Genomic DNA, 19961 nt, shown 5'->3' with positions numbered 1-19961 from the left:
ACTTTACATACCTACAACTTTGAGTTCAACAAAACTAAGAATCAATGTTTCAAAGTCTCAGCAACTTTAAGTGCATTTAGCTCTAAATTTTACCATTCTGACTAAACAGAGACAAAGAGTTGACATTTTTCTCCTTGAATGCATTCACCCGGTTCAAATAAACATAAGATACTGCGATAGAATGATAGAAATTAGCAAACTGACCATACCCAAACACCAAAATTCACGGACCAGTAAAAAGATTGAAACTTTAACCATAGCAACTGATATATACCTTGATTTCTCCGAGTTCGACTTGAAAGGTGGAAGCTTCCTCTCTCTAGGTGGAGGCTAAGTTGGTATGGAATATAGGGAAAGAGAGGAAATTCGAAAGAAATGAAACAGGCGGGTCATCTTTTCGGGTCCTCCATCGCGAAACCAACCAGGGAGAAATATGATGAATACGAAAATTTTAGGCTACGATGCGGGTCATCTTTTTTGGTCCTCAATCTCAGTCAATTCACATCCTTAGTTTGGCTGAACGATTTCGATGGCCTCAGGAAGCACCTTCAAACATAGGATTCAATTCAGATCGAATTGATGCTTGGTTTCGAAGAAGATCACATCCATCCACAAAATGCAGTAAAGCAAATAAAAGAAAAAATACCTCAAAACTTAGACTGTGAATAACCTCAAAATGATCTAAGTGTCTGGGTGATTCTTCTTCTTCTTTTTCAGGTTATGATTCGGTGCCTAAGCACAGATTGTCAGATTGGAGACCTGACGGATTGAAATTGGACGATCGATTGAAGAGGGGTATTAATGCATCGGTGGTCATCGATTATCGATGGTGGTCGCTGGAGATAGATGGTGAACACCAGTAATCATTGGCGGTCGCTGGCAATCGGAGAAGGTTGGTGGTGGAGCGGTTCAGATGGCGGGGAGATGAACCGGATGAGTAAGAGAGAGAACACGGGTGTAGAGTTCAATCGTGCAGGGTGTTTTATTGTTTAGGTGACATATATTTTAGGGGTTTTGAGGGAGGAATCTCCGTCTTTCCTTGTAAAAAATTTCAAAGTGGCGCCCTCTAAATCCGCCAAAATTTTGTGATGAATTGAAATTGAAATTGTGAGGAATTGTCGGCGTATAATCGAGGAATCATAAAACTTCTCGCTGAAAATGAGAATTGGTGAGGGATATTTCCTCGCATACACTACTAGAATTATAGCCCCAGACATCGGTCAAAAACCGATGAGAAACAAAAACCCAACCGATGTCTTTGTGGGTGATGAGAAAGATCCGGAAAATGCAGACATCGGTTTTTAGCCGATGTCTAGTATTCGGGTAGACATCGGTTTCTTATTACAAACCGATGTAAATAGGTTTAAATGATAACAAACTTGCATGCTTTACTATTGTTAAACCCACATTTTATTGTATTTAAAGCTTAAAGAAATATAGATTATATAACACAAGTTTGAGTTTTAACATCGTTATTGATTTAAGAACCGATGAGTAATATTGTTACAGACATCGGTTCCCATAAACATTTCTTGTTCTTAATGATTTTGAAGCATAATCTGCCACATATACCGATATATTTACTTATATTAACATCAGTGTGTAACGAAAAAACAATGTTAATAATCTATTGCACATCGTTTCTATTCAAAAATCGATGTCTGGATATTTTAGTAACATCGGTTTTAATTTCGGAACTGATGTCTGGCACTCTGTAGTATATCGTTTCTGACAATGAACCGATGTCTGGATATTTTAGTAACATCGGTTTTCATTTCGGAAATGATGTCTGGCACTCGGTAGTATATCGTTTCTGACAATGAACCGATGTCTGGATATTTTAGTAACATCGGTTTTCATTTCGGAACTGATGTCTGGCACTCGGTAGTATATCCTTTCTGACAATAAACCGATGTCTGGATATTTTAGTAACATCGGTTTTCATTTCGGAACTGATGTCTGGCACTCGGTAGTATATCGTTTCTGAAAATGAACCGATGTCTGGATATTTTAGTAACATCGGTTTTCATTTCGGAACTGATGTCTGGCACTCGGTAGTATATCGTTTCTGACAATGAACCGATGTCTGGATATTTTAGTAACATCGGTTTTCATTTTGGAACTGATGTATCTGTATTACTGGACATCAGTTTTTATGGCTAAAACTGATTTCAACTTTATATCTAAACATCACATTCTATAAAGAGGATGATGTCCACAAAATAGAATTGTGATTATAAATTGCAAATTGGGGTATTATAACCGACATTCATCATCCTTAACAGTTTACAAAATGGGCAAAATAAAACCCCAATTCATGCACCTATATACTACAAGGCTAGCCTAGCAATTAGTATTCTTGTTTGTTCATAATTGCTACAAAAAAGTTAATTAAAAGCTAGTCTAACTCAAAATCAAGAAACTGGTCAGAACCTACAGCAGAGTCTGTAAGTAGTCGGCTACTTCAATGCGGACTTCGTCAAGTTGTTGTTGGGTATACCCTTTCCGATCCTTTACCGCCCACTACAAATACATATAACAATGTATGTCATAATGATACACCAATATTTAAAACATAGTTTTTTGTCAAATTACAATGCTTATACCTTGGTTGAAAACGAAAGCGTGTCGTCATTAATAATATCCTTCATGTACCGCATAACATAATAGCCACACTCAACTCCACCCGGCTGCTTAGGTGCGCCCTATTTATTCATGTTATTGAATTAGAAAGAGAATTATCATAGTAAAACATATATTGTAACTCGATTACCACAAATACTATGCTTACCGGAAGTAATTTTAACTTAGGCACTTTGTTAACCCTCCCCTTTTCAGCGTTGTAAGTTTTAACTGCACTGCATACATCACCACCAAGGAAATATTCAGCAAAAATATTACTTGGTGCACAAAGACAGTGAATTAACAAACCATAATCAAGCTTACTTTATCACTGCATTTTCCCATGGTTTGTAATGCACTGGTTTGGGCAAAGGGTCGACAATATAAATCTCATCTTCCCAAATGATTGTCAATATCCAATGTTCCCTACATTAATACATAACCCACATGATAATCGGTTAACTAAGCACCATGCTATCCATGACTAAAAGTATATAATGAAAACTTACCCCGGATTGTAGGTCATAAAAAATATATGATCAGCCTTGCCCTCTTTCAACCGATTCACTAAGTAAGGGACAAATTCAGATCTCTCACACATATATGTGGCTGCCGGATCAATGAAGCCAAAAGTATCTAACTCATCTCTCTCACGGAGAGTCTCATGTACACTACAACAGAAAGGCTTTTTAGCGACTAAGTTTTTTGCGAGGAATTTATTTTCCTCAGTAAAGGTCACTTTTTACGAGGAATATTTCGATTCCTCACTAAATGTCATTAGGTTTTCTGCGAGAAACATATTTTCCTCACTATACACCACTTTCTACGACGAATATTTTAGTTCATCACTAAAGGTGACCATAATTTGGTCTTCTAAATCATCATGTTATTGGCGAGGAAATATGAAACTTGGGTGAGGAATGTTTTCATCGCGAAAACAATATTCAACGAGGAAATAACGATTTCGTCGTTATTTGTTTGGCGGAAAATTATGTAAAACCCGCCAAATTCAAGGGCGACAAAAGTATGGTTTCCTCGCTAAAAGTTCATATTTTACGAGGAACTATTTCCTCGTCAAAAGAAGCAATTAGGGAGGAAATAACGATTTCGTCGTTATTTGTTTGGCGGAAAATTATGTAAAACCCTCCAAATTCAAGGGTGACAAAAGTATGGTTTCCTCGCTAAAAGTCCGTCTTTTACGATGAACTATTTCCTTGTCAAAAGAAGCAATTAGGGAGGAAATAACGATTTCGTCGTTATTTGTTTGGAGGAAAATTATGTAAAACCCGCCAAATTCAAGGGTGACAAAAGTATGTTTTCCTTGCTAAAAGTTCGTATTTTACGAGGAACTATTTCCTCGTCAAAAGAAGTAATTAGGGAGGAAATAATGATTTCATCGTTATTTGTTTGGCGGAAAATTATGTAAAACCCACCAAATTCAAGAGCGACAAAAGTATGGTTTCCTCGCTAAAAGTCTGTATTTTACGAGGAAGTATTTCCTCGTCAAAAGAAGCAATTAGGGAGGAAATAACAATTTCATCGTTATTTGTTTGGCGGAAAATTATGTAAAACCCGCCAAATTCAAGGGCGACAAAAGTGTGGTTTCCTCGCTAACAGTCCGTCTTTTACAAGGAACTATTTCCTCGTCAAAAGAAATAATTAGGGAGGAAATAACGATTTTGTCATTATTTGTTTGGCGGAAAATTATGTAAATCCCTCCAAATTCAATGGCGACAAAAGTATAGTTTCCTCACAAAAAATCTGTCTTTTACGAGGAACTATTTCCTCGTCAAAAAGAAACCATTAGGGAGGAAATAATGATTTCATTGTTGTAGATTTTGGTGGGAAAAAAATTATAATTAAGGGGGGAAATTGGCTGTACTAAAAAAAAACCTACCATATTCTTTTTTGGCTTGGCACAAAAAAAAAAAAAAAAACCAATATTATAAATAGATGACGGCCAAACCCTAACTAACATAAGGTTTCTCTCACAGCAGCTCTCTCTAGAACTCTCCTCTGTGGGTAAACATCTTACATCCTATTGTTCTCTTTTTCTTCTATTCAATCACAGTTTGTTTTGTTAAATTCAAATTTGATATTATTTTGCTTTTGGCTTTTCTGTTTCTCAATGTCAATTGAAGTTTTCCTTTATATCATATCCATTACACAATATCTCTCTCCTAGTATAACATTGATTCGTTGTGGAAGTTCGAGTCTGGGTATGGATCCAATTGATGTATATTGATTGCATGCATATCATGGTTTCATTAAACAAAGAAGTCACGGTACCTTTTTTGCTTAGTTGAATATTGATTATGCAATACTAGCTATCTAGCTAGTTAGTTCCTTTATATTCAGCCAAATCTTCATGAACTTTTATAAAGGAGGCTAACCTTTCTTTGTAGTTTCATGAAGAGACTGTAGTTAGATTAAATATGTTATCTCCAAGAATCTATGGGTTAAGTTTCATATGTAGTTTGTTTATAAAGATTATTTAAAAAAAAATCGTAGAGATTCTCATATTAATATTCATGATCCATATATGATCGATTGAGAAATTTTGTCATAATCTGGATTGCTATTGAGATACATACTTGTATTTTATGTTTGTTGGCATCATGCCTGTATGATGTTTAGCAATTGCTATTGATTCATTCATTTATTTTTATTTTTTTAAAAGTTATTGATTCATTTATATATTTAAAGTCCTCTGTACAATTTCCTAACTTTTTTTTATTATAAGGTATTAAGCTTATGTATATGCTTGGTTCATTACAAGGTTTGATAGGTTCCCTAATTTTTGTAATATATGCTTGGTCGGTTTGATAGGTTCAAGTCCTCTGTAGCACTTTATGCATGTGCTTGGTTCAGTGCTTTAATTTATAGATTTATCTAAAAAATAATACAACCAATAATGACAATATTTTGTTGTGTACTTATTTAGCACTTATAACAACAGGTGTGATAATGTGTCTTCATTATCAAACTCTTCACAAGCCGTTGACCATTGCTACAACTGATGAGTTAAATGATATTATAACGTCAGTGAATATTCAAAGGTCTACTATAGGTACGCATAGTATTATATTTGTTAATTACAGAACAAGCTAGTTATGTGATCGACTAATTAAAACTTGTGTTAAAGGTCTAGAAAGAGAAGTGCGGCGAAAGACAAGACGGTTGAATTCTGAGAAGCTGCATTCTCAGCTTAATGTTAAAATACCGGTCACTTTGATACAACATAATGAAAGGCCCACAGGTCCATATGCAAAATTGTTCGTGAATGATATTAGCTTAATAGTTAGGAACTTTGCACCTATAAATGTGGAAAAATGGAATGACATTGAACCAGCTTGTGTGACTAAGATGATTGAAAGAATAACCGTAAGTGACAATTTCTTATTTCTTATTTCTTACAAATTTTACATTTCTTATACTGTTAAAATATTGTGTTTGACATGAATTTACTAATACATATGCAGAGTAAGTTCGACATTAACGTGTCTCTTCCTTGGGTCAAGAGATACGTAAACAAGATGTGTATGGCGGCATTTTGTAAATTCCGTTATAGGCTAAAGAAGTATTTTGAGAAATACTCAACAGTGGACGAAGCACGAGAAAACAAGCCTGAAGCAGTTAAAACTCAAGCAGAATGGGATTTTCTTTGTATTCGTTTTTCTAGAGAAGAGTTACAGGTATCTTAGTTAGCAATTATTTCTAATGGCAACTTGATTGGTTTTTAGATTGTACACCAATTTGTTCTTATATTTTTCTTAGTTTTGATTAATAAGAGAGACTGAAGAGAAGTATCCAAAAATAATCATTTAATTTGTTATACTTTTTAGATCAATACACAGAATGCTGACAAGAAGTTGCATTTGACATATCACCACAATGCTTGGTCGAAGTATTTCATATCCCATGAAGATGAGATTGTAAGATCTGAAGAACTGAAGGAGCATGCCAAAATATTTGAAGAACTGAAGGAGGATGCCAAAAGAATGCAAGAATTGATTGCAAAATTTCCAGCTTAACACCAATAGTGTAGCTTCTTTTATGTTAACCAAACAAGATTTCTTGATTGTTTGGAGTTAGTACTGATGGTTTATTTCTAGATTGTTTCGAGTTAGAAATGATGATTTATTTCTAGAACATTTCGAGTCAGCAATAATTTTACATTACTTTAAAAAGATAATGTTAGTACGATTGATTTATCTCTTGATCAATAGCAAATACTTTTTTTCTTATCCAAAAGATAATATTGGTATGATTGATTTAATCGTAGATGGTATGATTGATTTAATCGTAGAAACTTATGAAAAAGCAGATAAGAAAAAGCCAAAAAAAAGACGAAAAAACAGTAAAAGTAATTAAAAAAAAAAGGGTACCATTTTATATTAAGATTTATGAATGAAAAAATTACCAAAAAAAAAAAACATAGAATAAGTCAATTGAGACAGAAAAGAAAAAAAAAATAGAGAATGAAAAAAAAATCAAGATCTCCTCGGGGATTCGAAGACTGAAAAATTGTGCAACGGTCTTGCTAATTGAAGTAGCAATCTATCGTTATACATAGCTTCTAACAGACACACAGACACACAGACACACAGACACACAGACACACACACACACACACACACACACACACACACACACACACACACACACACACACACACACACACACACACACACACACACACACACACACACACACACACACACACACACACACACACACACACACACACACACACACACACACACACACACTTGTTTGGAGGCCACTGATTTCAAATAGATATAGCTCAGTGGTTAGAGCACCCACTACCTAAGATCCAGGTTATGGCTTCGAGTCACCATGAGGATAAGAGTGAAATCCTTTGATCCTCTTTTCAAAGTAATGAAGAAAAAAAAAAATATATATATATATATATATATACATATCCTATCTAGAGTGGAGCTCCGATTTAAAATTAAGGTGTGAAGTTCGAGTTTTGGATCACTTTTACATCGCATATCCATATCTCGACCGTTCAGTTTTTAGGTACTAGTGTATTGATCATCTCTGCAAATTTTCAGCCAAATTGATGATCGTTAAGGTATCTAACACTCTTAAACCAATGGACAGACTGAATCTGTCTACCCTGAATCGTACTAGCTTTAAGGCAGTTATCAATGCCTTAACGATCATCATTTTGGCTGAAAATTTGCAGAGATGATCTATACACTAGTACCTAAAAACTGAACGGTTGAGATGTGGATATGAGACCGAAAAGTGACCCAAAACTCGAACTTCACACGTTAATTTCAAAGCGGAGCTCCGCTCTGGATAGGATCTGTACATTTGGGTCACTTGAGACAAAAAAAAAAATAGAGAATGGAAAAAAATCAGGAAGGTCTCCTCAAGGATTTGAGGACTCCCTGAAAAATTATGCAACGGTCTTGTTAATTGATCTAGCAAAGTAGCAATGCAATTGTTATACATGACTTCTAACATATACATTTATACACACACACACACACACTTGTTTGGAGGTCTCCGATTTCAAATACACACATATACATATACATATACATATACATATACATATATATATATATATATGTGTGTGTGTGTGTGTGTGTGTGTGTGTGTGTGTGTCTATATAGTTATACACACACACACACACACACACACACACATTTAAATGCAATATACAAGTCATACAACTTTAGGAGGCAAATTGATATAGGCTAACGTCTTTGTAATTAAAATTGAAAATTTTATCTTATGTACACTCACATCCATCAATGGGATATTTACAGACGTGATGTGAAAAAATAAGCACGTTTCGCAGTCGTCAAGACATCGGTCAACCAAGAAGACATACAAGTGACGACGGTTGATCAATTAGATCGGATTCGAAAATATGATGAAATTGGCTAAATTTTTTACCACACTCATAATTTATTGTAATAATCCCATCCAACGGTCGGTTTTTCCATTTTGTTTGAATTGATAGGGGTTGCTCTTTGGAGTGTATGATATATTAATATAGGTTTATAAGAGCAACAAAGTTTGACCTAGTTGATCGAATTTGAAACGAGAACCAAATTGGCTGGATTTTTTACAACCGCTAACTGATTCTGCCTCATTCCAATCCACTCGAGAGAATTATTGTTTGAAGGGATTATGTCTCAAACCAATTTTATCTCAAAGAGATTGTACCTCATTCGGATTTTTCCTTGAGCAAATCTCTCGTCACTCAAATCCTTCTTAAAGAGTTTCATCCTATCGAGATCCTTCTCTACAAATTATTTCCTCCTTCATTAGATATTCACCCCTTGACTGAATATTTCCACCTTGATTAGATATTCCCACCTCAACTAAGATATTTTCACCTCGACTAGATTTTTTAGCCTCGAGCGAATATTTCCACCTCGATTAAATATTTCCGCCTTAACGAGATATCTCCATCTTAACAGGATATCTCCTCTAAACAAGATATCTTCTTATTGAGAATATAGCAAAACACGTTAAGATAATTGCAATAAAGATACCCTAAACCCATTTTTATTTTTATAAACCCATTTTTATTTTTATAAATGACATATTGAAAAAAAAAAAAAAAAGCGGGATGTTTTGGTTTCATTTACCGAAGGCGGGGAGAGGGGAAAGAAAAAGAAAACAAAGCGCTATTATATAAAGGAAAAACAAAGCGATAAAACCTAAGGAGAAGGAAAACTCTTTACTTCTCTATCTCTGACGGTGCAGTAGTCCTAAATTATATGTATAATGACAGGGGTCAGAATTAGTTCACGTCTTCAGCATCAAACTGCTAATGATCAGCTATTGATAAATGTTACAACTGAAGAGCAAAATGATAATGTGATGTCAGCCAGTAATCAAGACCCTCCTACAGGTATATACAATATTATATATATATATATATATATTGTTATATTTTGAGAACTAAATATATTTGTGTACATTAATTAAGAATTATGTTAAAGGTCCAACAAAAAAGGTGCGGGGAAAGACAAGAGGAGTGAATGCAGATAAAGTGCTTTCTCAATTGAATGCTAAAATACCTGTCACTCTGACTGAACAAATTGGTAGGCCTACAGGCCCATATGCTGAAATGTTGGCCAATGAAATTGGTTTCACAGTTCGAAACCATGCCCCACTAAATGTGGAAAAATGGAAGAAGATTCCGAAAATTGACGTGGATAAGTTGGTTAAAAGAATAACGGTGAGTGATGGTTTGTTTTTCTAAAATGTAAGTTTACATTGATTACTTTGATTAAATGTTTTGTTTGACATGAAATTATTTATATGCATAACAAGTTTGACATTGACATGTCTCTCCTTTGGGTCGAGAGATATGTAATTACAACATGTCAGACTGTATTTTGTAATTTTCGTTATAAGTTGAAGAAACATTTTGAGAAATTTTCAACAATCGAGGAAGCAATTGAAAACAAACACGATGATGTCAAGACTCAGGAAGAATGGGAGTTTCTCTGTGCTCGTTTTTCTAGTGAAAAGTTTCAGGTACAATATTGTTTATTTTTTTAACTATTTTTCAACACAGTTCACTTTTTTGTTATCTTAGTTTTCATTTTTATTCAGATTACAACTAACTGTTGGATATTTCATAATAATTTTCAGATTCGTTCAGAGAAGAATGCTATAAATAGGTCAAAGCTGACACATCACCACAAAGCTGGGTCAAAGTCATTTATGTCTCACCAAGAGCAAATTGTAAGATATTTATAAATTTTGTTAATAAATTTATAGCTTCAATATATATTTGTAGATGTTAAAAGAATATGTTTGAATGCAATAGGCAACACAGACTGGAGAGATGCAAGGTGCAATTGATCGCTTTGAAACAGAGTACAAAAGCACTAAAAAAGGTTGGGACTTGGGAGCAAAAGCAAAGTGGGTAAGTAAGTTGTTAATGATTCATACGTATGGAAAAAAGTTCTATAATGTATATATGTTGACCATGACCATAGGTGAAATTAATATAAATTCCCTAAATATGATTAAATTGATCAGGTTGTAATTGAGAAATTGCATATCATATCTAATTGTATATATTTTTTATTGTAGGATGAAATGATTAAGATGCGAACTGAGACAACTCAACCTGATGGAACTCGGACAATGACAGATGATGAAATTTGTGCAAAAGTCCTCGGAGTCAAATCAGGCTACATCAAGGGTTGTGGTTTTGGCCCTAGACCTCCACCATCAAGAGTCTCTCATTCGTCGATAAATGAAATGTCTGAAAAGAACAAAGAGTTGCAAGAACAGCTTCAAGAGACCCAACACCTTGTAGGGACTCAACAACAAAAGATTGATGCACAAAATGAGGTGATCCAAAGATTGGAGGAGCAAGCCAAAAAGTTTGAGGAGTTCATGGCTAACTTTTCTAGGCAACATCCATCAAGTTAGTATCTTTATTAGAGAACTTAAACATGGAGAAATAATTTTTTTAGATCATCTTGATTTTGTTATTGGTTTTAGACTTTTTTTTGTTACTCCTTATGTTAGGAAACACTTTGATTGTTACTTTGGTTTTATTATTATGAGATTTATTATTGGTTTGATTATTTCAATTAGTTTTAAATATTTTCATGTAATATGGTAGAGAATAATCAGTGACAAAAACCATATGTATTGTCAATATTTTCCTTGCAATAAGCAATCAATTGTAACGAAAAAGAATTTCCTCACTATAGGCTATAGAATGTATAACGACGAAAATAAATTTCATCGCTATACAATACACTACTTATGACGATAAAAATAAATTTCCTCGTTAAAGATTATAATATGTACGACGATGAAAATAAATTTCATCGCTATAGGTTATACAACTTACAACGACAAAAAGTAAATTTACTCGCTACAGAATATAGTATCTATCGCGATGAAAGTAAATTTTCTCGTTATAGACTATACAACCTACAACGACAAAAGTAAGATTCCTCGCTATAGACTATACAACCTACAACGACAAAAGTAAAATTTCTCGCTATACACTATACAACCTACAACGTCAAAAGTAAATTTCCTCGCTATAGACTATACAACATATAACGACAAAAGTAAAATTTCTCGCTATAGACTATATAACCTACAACGACAAAAGATAAATTTCCTCGCTATAGACTATACAACTTACAACGACAAAAGTAAATTTCCTCGCTATAGCAAATACACCCTACAACGACAAAAGTAAATTTTCTCACTATAAACCTTATAACCTATATCGACAAATGTAAAGATCCTCGTCATTGAGTATCTTTGGCGAGGAATACACCATATAACCTATATCGACAAATGTAAATTTCCTCGTCATTGAGTACCTTTGGTGAGGAATATTTTTTCAAAATTTTTTATTATTTATAATTTCTAAATTATTTACATATCATTAGCGAGGAAATAATACTTTAGCGATGAAATTTATTTTATCGGGAAATATATTTAACGACTATTTTCTGGCCTTCAGAAATTTTTAGTGAGAAAAAAATATGAGTTTAGGCGAGGAAAAAAATTGTAGCTAAAGAATAACGCAGAGAAAAAAATATATTCATCGCGAAAAGGGATTGGCGAGGAAATAGTATTTTTCTCGTGGAAACTTTTCTTGACCACCCTACCGCGAGGAACTGGTGACAAAAATATTTTCCTCGCGAAAACACTACGGCGAGGAAATCTCAATTTTCAGCGACAAAATTGTTCCTCGCAAATTAGCATTTCTGTTGTAGTGGTAGGTTCCTGTGTCAAGATATATAAGCATGAAATTGCTGAAACTTGGGAAGGAGAAAAAAAAAATCAAGCTTTTGGTGTCGAGTAAGGTGTTTACGCCATATATGCTGCTATCACTCCTTGGCCAATCTTATTCATTTCTAAGAGATCAATGACATTCTCAGTCAATATGAAGAGCTGTTTCTGTACCCCAAAGACACTATCATCCAACACTGTGCTTATCGACTCATTGGTTTGGCTCATAATAGTCTTGGCATGCTTGTACAACAACTTACAACGCTTGGGCACAAACGGGTTTAGCTCAGCTTTGTCAAACAGTTGTTTGACAAAATCCATCTTTCTTTTCTTTTTCTGTCAGCATAGAAATTAAATCACATCATTCTTTAATCAAAACTGACTTCAATTTGCACATCCTACAGTGGCAAAATCAAACTCAACACTCACTTCAAACAACAATATATATGCAAATCAGTTTTAAGTCTTTACTTTATTCACTGTTCAAATAACAGTCCTACTAAATAAACACATTCAATAACTCAACACTCACTTCAAACCATAATATGCAAATCACATCTTTCTTTAATCAAAACTGACTTCAATTTGCACATCCTACAGTGGCAATATCAAACTCAACACTCACTTCAAACAACAATATATATGCAAATCAGTTTTAAGTCTTTACTTTATTCACTGTTCGAATAACAGTCCTACTAAATAAACACATTCAATAACTCAACACTCACTTCAAACCACAATATGCAAATCACATCTTTCTTTAATCAAAACTGACTTCAATTTGCACATCCTACAGTGGCAATATCAAACTCAACACTCACTTCAAACAACAATATATATGCAAATCAGATTTAGTTCTTGACTTTATTCACTGTTCGAATAACAAAGTCCTACTAAATAAACACATTCAATAACTCAACACTCACTTCAAACCACAATATGCAAATCACATCTTTCTTTAATCAAAACTGACTTCAATTTGCACATCCTACAGTGGCAATATCAAACTGATCCTACTAAATCAAACTCAACACTCATGCACATCCTACAGTGGCAAAATCAAGCTGATCCAATTTACGTCTTTACCTTATTCACTCTTCGAATAACAAGCTCCTCAGGCCAAGCAACATGACTTCCAACAGCTTGGCCAACCAATTCCATCTCATCACCCACTGGGAAAGGAAGTCGTGCTTTCTCTTGAATGGCACCATCCACAGACACCCCAACACACCCCTCCTTCATTGGAACTCCATGTATCACCCTACTGACATCCTCTTCATCAAAAACAGTACCAAATGCAACTATGTTGCTAATGGTGTCTACTGCTAACTCACATGTGCCACCCTACATGAAGAACCATACGCCAAAAATACCGAATAAAAATATATTACAGAAATTCAATAAAATGTAAAATACTGGAATTGCATCAGAAAATATATTTTTACCATTTCAATAGGGGGAGGAACAACCTCGCAGTCGTCAACCTCTTGTTTCACCTTCGGTTCATCAAGAATATTGGAGGTATTTCTTGTTTTATCTTGGAAACTCCCTTTATCCGATATAGGAGAAATTGTATTCTCTCCTACAACATGCACATTCAAAGGTGAAGTGTAAGGTGTCTTCCCTGTTATTAATGCTTCTAATTGAGCAATCCTTTTATGTAAACGCTCTTCTGTCCTTGCTTGTTGTGCAGCGAGCATTTTCTTTGTCTCTTCCAATTCACGATCACGCTCTCTATCACGTGCTAGTAATTCTGCCTTGGTAATTCTAATCCTTTTCTGCTTCGGCATCTTAAAGTAGGTTGAGGGATTGACAAAGCCTCCAACGCCTCTCACCCTACCCGAATGTTCAGGAGTTTCTAATGCTTGAGAAAGAACATCACTACTCCCTGAGATCTCAAGCTCACCCTTACTTTTCTTTTCCAACAAATCATCCTAATAGGATACCACAAAAAATATAAGCTACACGAGGTAATAAACTAAAAATTTGAACAACTTACTAGAATTCATTCTAATAATCAGCAGCTATGTTAAAAAAACCATGGAGGAAAATACTTACTATCTCTCACAGCTCTAGCCTCCTCATCTATGTCCCCATCTTTTCGTTGACGGGCTTTCTTCCACATAATTGCACGATCAATGACCTCTCCTTCGGGCAACGTCTTTCTCTGTGATTAAGGTTGACCAATGTGAAACCAAACTCATCTTGTTTAATTCCTTTTTCATTTTCTGCCCATCGACACAAAAACAAAGGGGCTTTGAAATCATGATAATCGAGCTCCCAAATCTCTTCAATAAACCCATAAAAAGTCATATCACTCTCCACCGGATTTTTATCCTTGGCACTCGATAGCTGCATTGTCTTAGCCACCAAGGACACCCCACTATTTTGGACAGCTCTAGCGTTGTCCCGCTGCTTTGTGAAGTATTTAACTCCATTATATCGATAGGCTTCATAAGTAAAAACTGTAAAACTCGGTTTTCCAGCCAGCCACCTCACTGTTTGAGTAACATTGTTAGGTTTTTCCTTAAGTTCAGCAGACACCTTGGATTGAAACCAATCAGCAAAGGTACGATTGTGCTCACTTTGTAGCCACTTTTTGCTCTTCTTCTTCCCTCCCCAAAGCTGCTCCACAATCTCCTTATGTGCGCTACAACAAGAGTTATAAAATCAAAAATGTGCTTATAAAAATATTCGAAGATGCGAGAGAAAACATACTTGGCTGAAAGTACTTACTTTCTATATGGATCCACCTCAGCATTATTGAACAACACATGAAGATGTGCCTGGTATCTGACTTCTTCATCTACTGACTTCAGCTTCGCACCCGAAAGTGGGCCAGAGAGCTTAGATGGACCCTTAGGAACACCAATTGAACTACATTGTTGTAAAAACTCCGAGCAAAACTCAACAGATTCTTCTCCAAGATAGCTCTCAGCTATGCAACCCTCAGGATGAAAACGATTGCGAACATAGCCCTTTAGTACTTTCATAAATCGTTCAAATGGGTACATCCATCTATAATAAACAGGGCCACATAATCGAACTTCTCTAACTAGGTGCACAGTGAGATGTACCATTATATCGAAAAAGGACGGATTATATCGAAAAAGGACGGAGGAAATATCTTCTCCAGCTCACACAACGTCAACACCAAATCAGATTGAAGCTTATCCAACTTGGACACATCGACCACCTTGGTGCACAAAGCATTAAAGAAGAAGCACAGCCTCATTATAGAAATTCTGACATGTTTGGGAAGCACCGAACGGATGGCCACGGGAAGCAATTGTTGCATCAACATGTGGCAATCATGAGACTTCAATCCATACAATTTCAAATCATCCATGGAAACCAGATTTTTGATATTTGATGAATGACCATCAGGGACCTTCATAAACAATAGGGAAGTGCAGATTTTTATCTTCTCCGCCCTCGACAAAGTATATGAGGCAGCAGGTAAATATGTTCTTTTCTCCCCAATTTTCGGACCCAAATCAACTCTTACACCCATTTGAACCATATCTAAGCGGGCAGCAACACTATCTTTTGTTTTAAAAGGCATGTTTAACAAAGTACCAATCAAACTTTCGCAAACATTCTTCTCAATATGCATCACATCAAGAGCATGGCGAACATGAAGCGACTTCCAATACTCCAAGTTAAAGAAAATTGACTTTTTCTTCCAACAAGAAGGACCAGCTCCATTTGCAGCCGAGTTCTTCTTCTTTTTTCCCTTCCCGAACTCATAGTTTACATGCTCAAGTCTCTTCAACACTTGCTCTCCGGATAGTGGTGCTGGTGCAACTTCAAATTCTTGCTCATTATTAAATGCCTTCTTTTGTCTCCTATATGGATGATGGCATGGAAAATACTTACGGTGGCTGCCATAAGACATTTTTCTACTATGTGCCAAATGCACGGCAGAAGTTTTGTCACCGCATATTGGACATGCTTTGTACCCTTTTGTGGTGCACCCCGATAAGTTTCCATATGCGGGAAAATCATTTATGGTCCACAATAAAACAGCTCTAAGAGTGAAGTATTCTTTCCTATGTGCATCATAGACATCACTAACCCCATCCCACAAAGATCGCAAATCATCAATCAATGGATCTAAGTAGATATCTATGTCATTGTCTGGCTGTTTTGGACCAGAAATTAATAAAGATAACATCATAAACTTCCTCTTCATGCATAACCATGGAGGAAGATTATACGTCACCAATATTACGGGCCAGCAACTATATCTACTACTCATAGAGCTATGTGGATTAATACCATCAGCTGATAATGCTAACCTCAGATTTCTTGATTCAGAAGCGAAATCGGGCCACTTATAATCAACCAACTTCCAAGCAGGAGAATAGGCTGGATGGCGCATGTATCCATCTTGAGTTCACTTGTCTTTATGCCAGGTAAGCATTTCAGCCACTGAAGCAGATTTATACAAGCGCTTAAATCTGGGAATTATAGGAAAGTACCACAAGACTTTGGCTGGTTGCCCCACTTTTACAGATTTATCCTTTTTCAGCTTCCAACGAGAGAGACCACACTTGGGACAAATAGTTGCATCCGAAAACTCTTTCCTAAACAATATGCAGTCATTAGGACATGCATGTATTTTCTCATATTGCAGGCCCAAATTGGAGAGAGTCTTCTTTGCCTCATACAGAGTTTGAGGCAATACATTATCTTTCGGAAGCAAAGACCCAACAGTGGCGAGTAACTCAGAAAAACAAGTATCACTCATACCAAACCTAGCTTTCAAATTGTGAAGTTGCGCTAATGCTTCTAACTTGGTGTGTTCACTATTGTCAAATAATGGTCTTTCTGCTTCCTCGACAAACCTACTGAACTCATACGACTCCTTATCATAATCACCTTCATTGAAGGTAGCTTCACACATATTAACAGTTTCGGAACAAAATTGAGGGTCTGGAGGGGCGCCAATAGGTACACTAGCACAGGAGGACAAAGTAGGTTCTCCATGCCAAATCCAATTTGTGTAGCTCAAACTAAAGCCATAATCAAACAGGTGTCCCCTAATGACTTTAATCGACTTCATTTTAAAGTTTACACATCTTGAGCAAGGGCATGGAATTCTTTTAGGGTCAATGGCATTATCTTCAGCAAAAATCAAGAAAGTTTCAACACCCATTTCATACTTTAAAGTGTTCCTATCTTCATTAATCCAAGATTTATCCATGACTGAAACATTTCAAAAAAAAAAATTAAAAAGAAAACACTCGATCAATCAAGTCATGACATCAAACAACAAACTGGAAATCAATAATTCATATAAACAATACTGAAGAGCAGTGCGAAAATAATGAAAATCTAACCTGACTATGGAAGCGTCAACAAGGATTAGCCCTTCCCAAAACTGCTACTGCCAACTACCTCTCCTTGTTATTCAGCTGACCTGAAAAGTCATAATAAAACTTTAGTTCAGCATCTAGATAGCCCCCCAACCCTCATAAATTCTGGAAATTCCAAAATGTGATTGGCCTTTTCAGCTGCTTTATGTGTGAAATAATTTGACCATGCAAAACCACATACTAACATGTATTAGACATGCTTATTACAAAGAGGTGGTTAACTCCTTAACAGAAAAGAGGTCATTCTGGGTTCAACTCCCTTAAACCTTAAAGTCTGAAATTTTTACGGAGGGCAATTGTAACTCTACTGCACAGTAGTTGAAATAGTACAAAACCCAGATTTATCCAATACATTCTGGAAAGAAAAAATTATAATGGTGCATGCTTCTCTCTCAACTAAACAAATGGTGCATAGAACTGAAAATTTAAATGAAACTTTTTAAAGGTATAAATCTGAGTATACATAAATCCGGGCCAAAGAGGGTGGTATATATCAGTTTGACCCCTTGCAGGAAAATCGGACTTTATTTGGGTAACGTGCTCTCTCCTATGAAATTTATATTATCATGAAAGCTCCATATTTACAACTTATTTCAGTTTGGTTGAATTTAACCAAAAAATTACATTCTCATGAAGTCTATTATGAACACTATAATCTAGTCTCATTGAAACCAACAAAGGAAAACAATGCTCATGAGTATATTTTTTGGTTTTCATGAGGTAAAGCCTGCGATTGCTATAAACCAAAAAAGTGGTTTTCAGAAACCACAGATATTTTAACTAACCCAACATTCCAGCTGCCCCAACACAAAGCAAAATATACACGACAATACTAAAATTAAGAACTAAGTGAGAAGTGGTGACAACAAAAAATGATCTCAATCCTTTCCTCAAAAAGAAAGCAAAAATAGCAATCAAACTTAATTTCATGTTACCTTTAGTAAGCCCTGTTTAAGGGCTAATGGAGGATCATAACTGAAACCTTTACTGCAGAGATAAAATAAAAAATTAAAATTAAAATATTATCAAACTGAATTTGTATCAGAAGCATAAGTCTTCTTCCAAGATTTAGAACAGGTACATTTAACAAACATAAGATGGGTACTTAAAACGGCATAGAGCTCTACACTAGAATTAATAAATGAGGTTAATCTCCAGGAAAAAATGTTGAATTCATACCATAATGGATGAAGGAAACCTATATATACCTGTAATCTAATTTGATATTAATAAATGTATGTACATGTAATCTAACAGTAAGCATTACTATTCTAAAATGAAATAACTTACATATATATTCTCAGACAGTCAAATAAGAACGAAGAGAATGCATGTGTTACGTTGTATTGATTAGAGAGAAAAGGAAGCAGAAGCAGGACACTATTCACGTTTTTCAAAGTACAGTAAAACAAACAAATAGTTGAACAATTAACTTCAAAATTCACTTATCCATAGTTCCATACTGAAATAATAATCTTTACTTTACTGGGATTGCTATTCTTCTACTCAAATGGAGATGCCAACTACCAAATTGAGTTATGCGGCCCCAGAAATATTTGAAAAATGTAAGTTCATGAGGTCATTAAGTGTCAATGGAAGAGAAAAAGACACCAAGAATTAAAATACAAAGCTGTGAATTCCAGGTTCCAAGTTTATTTTGGTTCCCTCAATTTGTTACTTGTAATATAAAACTGTGAATCTAGCATAGATGACATGTCAGATTGTTTCCCGAAACCTTTTGCATGTACGAAAAGAGAAGGTTTTGCACAGCAAGTAAAGAAACTTATGAAACTTTGGTATTTGACTATATTTTGTTCATGCCCAACCAATAAAAAGCAGATAATAAATTGTGGCTGAGAAGGAAAAATAGAAATGCAGAACACCAGAATGAAAGCAATAGAGACTATAGGACTTAGCAGAACAGACTACTTCAAGGTCAGCAATCACAATCATAGATGACAACAACAAATCCCATGTTGAAACCATTTTTGCCATGCTTAACAAGTCATGGAGTGGCAGTGTTTGAAAACTGAAATGTATCTATTTCCCAGACATAGCTTTTCTTCTTCTTTCTTTCTGTTCATATCCAACATCAAGGTTCATAACAAAACCAAATGTTCCTAACTGATTGTTATTGACCACTAAAAGATCAATGAATAGAGCAGAAGCCAACATTCAAAT

General features: G+C 35.2%; 2 protein-coding genes and 1 long non-coding RNA gene across 3 annotated transcripts; 1 reads left to right on the top strand and 2 right to left on the bottom strand.

The window, feature by feature from the left end:
* Positions 1-2637: 2637 nt before the first annotated feature.
* On the bottom strand, positions 2638-2993 carry LOC121052717. The gene is made up of 3 exons (XR_005809893.1): positions 2947-2993; positions 2792-2858; positions 2638-2705 (listed from the first exon to the last, which is right to left on the bottom strand). It is a non-coding gene; the product is annotated as an uncharacterized LOC121052717 (long non-coding RNA).
* A 6735-nt stretch (positions 2994-9728) lies between these two features.
* On the top strand, positions 9729-11088 carry LOC112200773. Its single transcript, XM_024341792.2, has 5 exons — positions 9729-9856; positions 9946-10158; positions 10276-10368; positions 10454-10552; positions 10723-11088. Exons 1-5 carry the CDS (start codon positions 9746-9748, stop codon positions 11065-11067), a joined length of 861 nt encoding a protein of 286 aa, XP_024197560.2. The 5' UTR covers positions 9729-9745; the 3' UTR covers positions 11068-11088.
* Positions 11089-16798: 5710 nt separating this feature from the next.
* On the bottom strand, positions 16799-17608 carry LOC112199170. Its single transcript, XM_024340225.1, has one exon. The coding sequence runs from the start codon at positions 17606-17608 to the stop codon at positions 16799-16801; it is 810 nt and encodes a 269-aa protein (XP_024195993.1).
* Positions 17609-19961: the final 2353 nt, after the last annotated feature.

This window comes from Rosa chinensis, chromosome 4 (genome assembly GCF_002994745.2).
Source record: "Rosa chinensis cultivar Old Blush chromosome 4, RchiOBHm-V2, whole genome shotgun sequence".
Classification (NCBI taxonomy): domain Eukaryota; kingdom Viridiplantae; phylum Streptophyta; class Magnoliopsida; order Rosales; family Rosaceae; genus Rosa; species Rosa chinensis.
The sequence above is the reverse complement of the archived record's forward strand: the minus strand, read 5'-3'. Positions and strand labels throughout refer to the sequence as shown.

Excerpts from the sequence above, each read along its gene's own strand:
- LOC112200773 (XM_024341792.2), top strand. The coding sequence starts at position 9,746 with ATGTTGGCCAATGAAATTGGTTTCACAGTTCGAAACCATGCCCCACTA. Across the intron at positions 9,857-9,945 it reads AGTTGGTTAAAAGAATAACG|AACAAGTTTGACATTGACAT; the intron begins GTGAGTGATGGT and ends ATTTATATGCAT. Across the intron at positions 10,159-10,275 it reads TTTCTAGTGAAAAGTTTCAG|ATTCGTTCAGAGAAGAATGC; the intron begins GTACAATATTGT and ends AATAATTTTCAG.
- LOC112199170 (XM_024340225.1), bottom strand. The coding sequence starts at position 17,608 with ATGGATAAATCTTGGATTAATGAAGATAGGAACACTTTAAAGTATGAA.